The sequence below is a fragment of the Acanthaster planci genome, linkage group LG11 (assembly GCF_054643075.1).
Source record: "Acanthaster planci isolate LZ-2023a linkage group LG11, COTS_SCS, whole genome shotgun sequence".
NCBI classification, from domain to species: domain Eukaryota; kingdom Metazoa; phylum Echinodermata; class Asteroidea; order Valvatida; family Acanthasteridae; genus Acanthaster; species Acanthaster planci.
In genome coordinates, this window is record NC_141787.1 from 4,957,100 (window position 1) to 4,966,979 (window position 9,880).

The 9,880-nt window shown below is 41.0% G+C and overlaps 1 protein-coding gene across 2 annotated transcripts; it reads left to right on the top strand.

Moving 5' to 3' along the window:
• Window positions 1-1,752: 1,752 nt before the first annotated feature.
• LOC147797266 (uncharacterized) lies at window positions 1,753-5,801 on the top strand. 2 transcript variants are annotated; one of them, XM_087143055.1, is made up of 3 exons: window positions 1,753-2,949; window positions 3,683-3,761; window positions 4,007-5,801. In XM_087143055.1, the coding sequence occupies exon 1, from the start codon at window positions 1,878-1,880 to the stop codon at window positions 2,205-2,207; it is 330 nt and encodes a 109-aa protein (XP_086999181.1). In that variant the 5' UTR covers window positions 1,753-1,877; the 3' UTR covers window positions 2,208-2,949; window positions 3,683-3,761; window positions 4,007-5,801. Both variants share the same exon structure in this region, with proteins under 2 accessions (XP_086999181.1, XP_086999182.1).
• Window positions 5,802-9,880: the final 4,079 nt, after the last annotated feature.

Consider the following 9,880-nt stretch of genomic DNA (forward strand, 5'->3'; position numbering starts at 1 on the left):
CTGGATGCACAGACAAGATTCTAATCGGAAAGGATCAGAATCGGATTTTTCTCGTGACACCAAGAAGCTGCTGGAGTTGAGTTCAGTGGAAATCATGGCATTAATATCCACACCAGGTCTCTACACAGCTGAACCTTCAAAGTGTGCAAGTCTGTTTGATTTGGTTGTGCATATATTCAAACCAGAAAACTGTGACTAAGAATTGCCTAGGCAAAGGTAAGCTAGCTATCTACTTTGTTTTATTTATACATATAAGCATAAGAAATTATGCTTGTCTTTTATGTTATCTGTGCACAATCTCAGTCGATAAGGAACTGTTATTGCTTCAGGCGGTAACTAGTGATATCAATATTCACAGTGCTCATTGTAACTACAGCAGGCCTTGATGAGGCATGTTCACACACACCAGGCCTGCTGGAATACATATAGGAAAAGAAGATCGTGAAACAAGTCAAAGCATATTGGATGGAGACAACAAACACGACAGTGACAGGTGTATTTGTGAGTTGCATTTGCTCCAGCTGTTAAAAGAACATTTTGAACATTATGTGGTAAGGAGACAAACTTTGGTTTTAAATGATCTGTTTACTTTCAAGAAAGCTCTGGCAGGGCCAATATGCAAGGACAACAGCAGTGAAAGCCCAAGCTGTAACGGCAATCCCTGCCCCAACTCAAGGCATGTACCCAACTCAAAAAGACCAGAGACTCTCTTTGTATGTGTTTTTCATGCTAAAAATGTTTATACTTGCTTTGGAGAATGACAATTCTGTTGGATGAACCATGTATCGTATATTGTATTTCTATCAACTGATATTCATTCTCTCAGCTACCATATGTGACAGAGAGATGCCAAGGTACTCTTCCCTGAGAAGCATTTGCATGATCCATGTATAACATTGTGAATATTTCTAACTGATGACATTCACTGCACAGTATCAAGGAAGCTTTGGAGAAACATGGCCCCCAGGGTCAGGTACATGTAGTCTTGTAAGGGTACAACGAAAAGGGCATGCTTTCATGGGGTTCCGTGTGCGTTTAGTGCAGATAGCAACAAATCCCCTGATGCAGGCTTGTTAATTACAGTAAGTAACTTATTTCACAAGAAGTGAGGCACCTGTCCACATGCGCATTGGTGCATGTGCCAACCATTGCATATGTTGTATATCCGTCAAAATGGCTCCGTAAAAGTGAAATGCATGAACACATCATCCGGAAAGGCACCTTTAATCATAATTCGTTAATGTACCGACAACCAAGATAGTGCGTGATACAAGTGTGTTGTTAAGTATGTGTTCTACTCATATGCTGGTGACTCTACGTGAAGGCATAAATTAACATAAGGAAGTTGTCCATCTGGTTCGCTCGTTGTATCATTGACATGGGGATTACATGTAAGGCACTTTTCACTGTCTGCTCATCGGTGGTTCTATGCCAGTCAAGTTTCAGAAGTTTTGCCTGAAGCTTTTTTTTTGGAAATTTGTGTCAATCACAAACCAACCCAGTGAAGCCTCTTTCAGTGCCTGCTAATCAGTGGTTCTAAAGATACAGCAGCCCCACCTTTCACCTTTCATCCTATCCGCCCCATGCAGCGCTGCAACTGCTGAAGCATACATGTACATGTATGCCTACGAGTAGGCTCATTTTACCACTTATAGGAAGCCGCTTTTCTGAGTAAATTTTGAAGAGCCGCTAACGGGAAGGATTGCGGCTCTTCCAAAAAAGGGAAATCTGAAATGTAATTGGTGGGTTGGTATGTACCACAAATCCCTCGTATTTCTACAAAAGGAGAGTTTTGTCGAACAACTTTGTCAAGACAAGGCCTGTCCAAGTCAGCTTTCAAGAACCCAGTTTCAAGAACTCAAGAGTCAAGATCCAAGATGCCATTAAAGTACCCCTGCATCTCCTGCAAGAAGACCGTTTTTCGCAATCAGCAGGCGTTCCAGTGCGACCAGTGCAATATGTGGCAGCATCAGGTGTGTAGTATGGGCTACTCGGTCGACGAGTACACCCAAATTGTCAGCAATCCCAACATCCTGGTACGCTGGATCTGCGAGGACTGTGCACAACTCAGGCTGTTTGGAGAAAGTGCTAAGATCTGGGTCTTCAAGCGCCACACAGTACTGATGATGCTGTACACAGCTTCATCCGATGGCTTCTGGCACGATCATTTCTGCCAAGTGAGCACATCCCACTTGCCTTCAACATAATGGCGGAGGCCGCCACCACACTTTCCCTCATTGACCTCTGCAGCTACATCAGGTCAACATGGCTGGAGAGTACCACTTGGGGGCCGGAAAACCAGTCAGTTTTTATGAGGAGCATCCAGACGAACAACGACATCGAAGGATGGCACAGGAGGATCAACGGTAGAGCGAGGCAGCACAATGTACAGCTGTACAGAGTCATCAAGCTTCTCTACCAAGAGGCATCACTGGTCAAGCTCCACATGAAGCTTGTCAAGGAAGCCAAGATGCAGTGTCACCAGCGAAGACAAGTCCGGACAGTCCAGGAGCACCTCTTTCAACTGTGAGACCGCTACGAGGTTGTGGAGATTGAAACTTCGAGGTTTCTGGTGGCCTGCAAGTACCTGATAGGGCCCATGTCCTGAAGAAACCAAACAACATTTGATTCATCTGATACTAACATAAGGCTAAGCTCGACACTCCGGAAAACCAGACGGAAAGTTGATAATGTGTTATTGAACAGTGGTCTGTCTTTGCCAAAGGATCAAATTCCCAGGAAGTCTTGGTTGATTGATTTTATTCATTAAAATCACTTGTGGCAGAACCTTGCAAGTGAACAGCACAGGCATTCAAGGTGTCCCTTTCTGCCCTCTGTTTTACAGATTTTAGTATTGACCAGCCTCAGTCATCCTACCCGCATCTTACAAAGGGTCTTCAGAATGGAAATGTGTTCTTCTCCAGTAGAGATGGTGACAACTGCATAAAGGTGGGTCATCATTACGGATTCATTAGGAATATGTGCAAGGATACCCGAGATGAGACTTCAGAATCTATCTTACTTTTTGATCCATTTGTTTCTGTCAGTGAGTTTTTTTGACTGTTACCTTCAGATGTCTTTTTTGAGGGATATGTTATGAATTTGAAACGTATCATATTTTGGGTATAAGAGACTTATTATTTTATGAATCAAACATTTTCCTAGTCCTGTAAAATGTTTAAGTGTGAGAGCAGTGTCATTGAACAAGTATTTCCTTGTAGTTAGCATGTAAATATAACCCATACCGGTACTGTATTTGATTTTGGTGTGACTTGTGTTTCATTTATCATCTTGAAGAAGCAAATTGGAAGTGTGACTTGGCTGTGACGACCTCCGACCTTGAGAATGCCAATGACAAAGAGTCACATAAAAGAGCCTGCTAAGAGCCTGCTAAGTGAAAAAGACGGCCATCACAATCTCGTCACGGTCTAACACACTGATTATTTATAAAGCACTCAAGTACTTGGCCAATATATGTAATCACTGCAGAATTAAATCCTCCAAGACGACCCCAGCCTGAGACATATGAGGTTCAAGCTATCAATGACACCATACCTGCAACTTACGATTCCCCTTTTATTTTGAGAGCAGGATATAAAAACCAACTACAAACACATTCAAGCACGTTGAAGAGATTAACTGCTTCACTTGCATACATGAATATGTTATTCTATATCTTCAGACAGATTCACTCCTTATGAGAAAAGTGATGAGGACACTTGAGGCCGATTTGTTTAAGCCTAGGTCATGTCGGGCCTAAGGTAATTGCTTTGATTTCTGTTCTTTGTAAGGAAATCGTATTTTAGGCCCTAGGCCCTATTTGTAGATGTATCTGGCATTTCTGCTTGTTTCATTTATGTAAGACCTCATGTAAGACCCAGAAGAACGTGGGCCAGTATTCAATACGCAGGAGGTTAGTGGGATTTCACTAAAAATATTACACATTGTTGATGTTAAATGTACATGAATAATTATTTGTTTACATTTTGTTGTTACTCTTATGCAGGTCTGCATGTTTTCCCACCATGATTTGATGTACGACAGATTGTAATGGATGGCAATCCTCAATCCCAGTGCCTTTGGGCCATGTGCAGATTATGGGGAGAATGCCGGGCTGTTGCAAAGCGTCAACAACCGATTCCAAAGGAAAAATTTGCACGGCAAATTGAAGTGGCATTTGACATTTTAGTTGGTGACGATACCCCCACTTTGCATCCGGCATTTATTTGCAAGGTTTATGAGGTCAAGCTGAGGCAGTGGTGGGCCAAGTTCAGCAAGAAGAATATGAAGTCAGCTGAGTGCCGTATTCCTCTGGCATCATTTGGTCAAGCTGAATGTGAACTGAGCAGAAAACCTTCATGTACGTCACCAATATCAGAGCAACTTCCTGACTACCAAACGGAGGCATTCAAACACGGTTTGTTACCTTGGTTCACAGCTGATTCTTTGAAGATGAGTTCCAGTGGTCATCCTGTTGTGTTTGTGTCAATTTCCTGCAATAAATCATGGCAGCTCACGATTGCACGTCAGCATTAAGATTGATTGGTACGAGTTGGAAATTCCTGCACAGATGAGCTCAAGTGATTGTGGCCAGTTGTGTCATGTCATTGTGAAGAGGTACATGTATGTTTCCCAGGAAATGATGACTTCAAAGAATTGATTCACCTGAAGGAGGGGCCGGAGGGCCAGATACCAGTGTCTATCACACCTCAAGACAAAGTAAGTGGAGGTACAATCCGGCATTAAAGCTGTCACCTACTTGTCGAAGTAGATACCAGATGCGAAGTCTGCCGAATCCACAGAAGTGATTTGTTCGGAATGCTGCATCGATTGAAAAGTAAACAGGGAAATTCTGTTGGCGCCTCATCATCTGCTCGTCACAGGAGTATGACTCTTAACCAGTTAAAACAAAAGGCTGAAAGCCTACAGGCAGAAAGACGAAATTTAAAGAGTAAGAATGCTGCTCTTCAGGAAAGAATCTCGACAATGATGGAGAAGGAGGCAGTTCCCTTAGATCCCCGTCAAGAATATGTCATCAAGGCACCACTGCAGGAATATGATGGAGAGACGATGGCAGCATTTCCCAAGGGCTCCCCTTCCATGCTGATGTGGGAGCAACAGAGAGAGTCTGCTCTGAAGGGCAAGCAGATGAGATGGCACCCTGCTTTAATTAGGCTGTGCACTGCCCTTCAGAGCAAATCTGCTTCCGCGTACAATCTGATGAGTCGGGCTTCATGAGGCTTCCCCATCTTTCCACTCTCCATCCCTACAGCCATTTTGCAGATGCTTCCTGTGGTTATAGTGCTGGGCTGCTTGAGAGGATCTACAAAGATAATCACTTTGCAACATGCAGTAAAGAGGAGAAGAATGTCAGTTTGCTCTTCGACGAAATGAAGGTTATATCGGATTTGGTATACTCTGTTAGGTCAGGGTGGATCATCGGTTTCACTGACATTTCAGAAATAAGTAATGAGGTCTCCAATTTCGAACGATGCTGAAAGGGAAGTACAGAACCAGAGTTGGCAAGTCATGTACTGGTGCTGCTGGTCAGGGGTTTATGCAGTTCTCTTCATGTCTCTGTGACATACTATCCCACCAAAGCCGGATTAAAAGTAAGGTCACTGGTTTGTGATGGAGCATCTCCAAACCGGAAGTTCTTAAGGCTTCCTGGGGATGGTATACCAACTAGCCTGGTTTACAGCACATCAAACCCTGCAGATCCATCCAGGCAGTTATACTTCATTTACAACGTGCTATCACAACAATTGCATAGTACTTAACACAGGAAATGCCCGTCCCAAAAAGGCACCTTGTATCCTACATGCAAAAGGGGCAAGTGTTATGAAATAACATGCAGCCAATGTCATGAAAATGGCCACAACAAATGTTCATACCATATGAATTTCAATGTAAATACAATTCAAGTAAATCCAGTGTCATGATTCTTTCAATGCACCCACCTAAACGGCTCTGACATTTGCTTTAAATGTTAAAGAATGAGGTATATAGCTCATACTGCTTTGCAATAAAATGTGATTTTAATTCTCGAATGTAGAGACCTACATTTTCCAACAGATAAAATACTGTCTACTTTTAATAAATTGCTAAATTGACTGTATGCATTTTTTATGAAAGTTTTAAACATGTGTTTTCAGAGGCTTTGCTCTACAAAGAAATGTGAAAGTTTAAAGAATGTCAAAGTTTAAGAATTTCCTAAAATGTTGGCATTGTTTCCCTTTACAAATTCCTGCATGGCATTCAACTGATGTTGATGTTATTATCTTTTAACACGCTGTTTAGTTATGCAGATTGAATTCATTCAAAAAATTCATTCACCTTTCATAATTTGAAAAACAAAGCATTCCATTTCTTGAAAAAAGAAAGTAAGACATTGATGTCTTTTTACTCCATGTTTTTAACAATGTTTACTTTGTTGTTACATTTCCATTTGATAAATGGATTTAACAATTCATTTATTTCATTTATTTTCAATAAATAATCTAAAATTACTATTACCCTGATTACTCTAACTGTCCCTCAGTTTACTGATTTTCGAGAACTTCCCTGCATGTATAATGGTATGACCTCGTTTGCGACTACTGTAGGGTCGATCATCACGTGCAGGTACGCGTGCTATGTTTACTCTGCGTGGTAAATGTATGTATGTATGCGTATTCACATGGGAAAGTTAGTGATACAACTTTGTACACACGAAATTCATATGTTGCACACATCATTTGTCGAGCTCAACTAGACTTGTGCACACTTTTAACCAGGCTGGACTTTCTGTGTCAAGTGACACATTAGACAGGTTTCTTGAAGAAGTTAAGGAACTCAGATCCAGTAAAGGTCCAATCTCAAATTTACAGGAATCACAATTCACAATTTTGTCAGTTGATAACATAGATGTCCTTGCTTCTGGTGCAGCTGTTACATCTGAAGGCCTTGAAAGAAGTTGACATGATACCTCTATCATGGCCCAACAACCAAAGACTTTCAAAGAAGTTGACATGATACATCTATCATGGCCCAACAACCAAAGCCTTCTGAACAAGTTGACATGATACATCTATCATGGCCCAACAACCGAAGACTTCTAAAGAAGTTGACATGATACATCTATCATGGCCCAACAACCAAAGCCTTCTAAAGAAGTTGAAATGATACATCTATCATGGCCCAACAACCAAAGCCTTCTAAAGAAGTTGACATGATCCATCTATCATGGCCCAACAACCGAAGACTTCTAAAGAAGTTGACATGATACATCTATCATGGCCCAACAACCAAAGCCTTCTGAACAAGTTGACATGATACATTTATCATGGCCCAACAACCGAAGACTTCTAAAGAAGTTGACATGATACATCTATCATGGCCCAACAACCAAAGCCTTCTGAAACACTCTAAATATGAATATCTAGTCAAAAGTCCAGTAGATTTTTATGAGTTGCACAGTTATGGACCAGTGTCTTGCAGTGTACGGGGAGTGCTCATGAGACTCATTTGGGATCTCAACTGAGGGTAAGCACTTGAACAGGGAAATACCATTGCTCCAATGATCAGAAACAGGGTTTGTGATAATGTCATTCAGGTGTTCTGGATTTGCTGCCTGGCGCAGAACGGCACAATCTTCTGAAAGAGATCAGAACAGTTCATATCCTGATTTTACATCTCGTATTGAAGATGACAGAAAAATAAGCACTTACACAAGTCATCTTGAGATTTGTGCGGCATCTTTTGCTGTAAAAACTGCAATTAGACTGTATTAAAAACAACTGTTGTTCTCAAGGAAGTTGCAAGATATCCCTTAAAGGTTCACAGAAATCAAAGCTCACGTGATGGTTAATAAATCAGTATTGTTATAAAACTCAACCCCTGTGTCCTTTTTTGTGTTAATAATTCCTCCTTTAGCAAATAAGGTCACAGTTTGGACCTAAAACAGTGCACCCCACTTTTAGCAATGAAAAATTGAGATATCGTACCACATGACTCAAACGTCACGTCCAGAACAGGCGACCAGCATCAAGATCATGCGAACTCCCTACAAACCCATGATATCGTATGTCGTACATGTTTTGATGCCATCAACTCACGAACGATTCACCTGTCTTTTCAAGCCAAATCTTGTTCAGTATTCAGTATGCCAGCATGGTGTATTGCTGCCGGTTGCAGTAATACAACCAAAGATGGGGTAAGCCTCCAAAGATTTCCAAAGAACGAAAAATTAATATCTGGACATCTAAAGTTAGGCTGTCTAGGAAGAAATGGCAGGAACCATCTGCTACGAGCATGATCTGTAGCAAACACTTCAGCGAGGATGACTTCGATCCTGCACATGCTTTCCACAAGCAGTTTGATGTATCCAGTCACAGGCTTCTCAAGAGAGACACAGTTCTGTCTCAAATAAAGCCTGTGAAAACGCCCAACGAAACTGAGATGCGAAGAGTAGAAAATGCAGCAAAACAAGCAAAACAAACAAAACAAGAAAAAGGTGAGTTCGTTTCTGTGTCCGGAAATTGGGCATTTAACATACCGATCAAACGTACATGTACATGCCAATATCACATGCAATGTATGAGACTTGCATAGTATTGCCTAGTGATTATCATGTTTGCCTATTGTGTCCTCCAGGTGTGGTTGCTTTGTGTGGTCATTTTGATTTTTTAATGAGGGGCTGTTGTAGACCTAACAAATATCACTCTCATCAGTGATGAAGCCATTGAAAGTGGCAATATTTTTGAAGACTGGCATTTTCCTGTTTCAAGAAGTATGGGTGTACTAAGTCTCCATTATTTCTACAGTGACAATATTATAAACACAGTTCCAACAGATGCTGTTGAATTTCATGAAGAGCAATTAAGCAATCAAGCTGATATACACATGGTACCCCCCAGACCCAAAAACCAAGTATTCGAAGGAGAATCAGCAAAGAATTTTCAGAAAGGCTCACTCCTCAAGCATCTGATCTGGATGCTCCATATTACCAAACTTATCTTTCCAATCAGTTCAGTTTTGAGCTGAGGAAAAACGAGAAAGAAGACAGTGCTAACTTGAGTGATCAAAGTTTGGCTTACATATTTAAATACAACAGTATCCAAGCATCCTGAACATGTTGAAAGAAAGTATCCCAGGCCTCCCTGTAGCAGTTATTGGTAGTGAACTAGCAAATTCAAAAATATATTTTGAAAAACTGCATGAGAGTGGCATTTCTGCCCCTGATCAGTCTCCCTCTCTTTTTCAAACTTTTTCAAGGACAGCTGCTTCAAAGTTAAGTAGCAAAATCTCCTCACAAATAGAGATATTGGCAGAGACTCTTTCAATCTTTTTATCAAATCAAACATTTTGAAAGATGCAAGTGTGGCAAAACCTGAAGTAAGGAGACACACTATGCAAACATTCACCAAAAAGAAGATCATGAAGCAAACTAATAATTATCTTGAAAAACAGAAGCGGCTTCTAACCAGGTGTTACAAGTGCACCATAGCTTATTCAGAGGAGAATCAGTAGCCTGTAAGGAAGTTGTGCCAATTTCTTGAAATAACAAGAGCAATTTGCTTACCCAATGGCACGCCTTACAAAGGCTCAAAGTCAGTTATATATGACCTTACAGCCAAACGATATAATGAGACAATAGTTAGTCATTCTTTGGTGTTCTCTAAAAATACATACTGCAGGTCTAATTGCTGAGGGCATGAATATTATCTACACTTCACCTCTTGGATACCAGAAAACATTTCCTGAATATGGAGAAATGCTGGCACCATGCTGGATTGAACAATACTTCAACAAGGGTTACTCTGAAAGTAAGAATTCTATTTGATCAAGTGAACATGCAGGAATTGTCTCCCAAGTTACTTGAACGCACTCGAAGAGATGG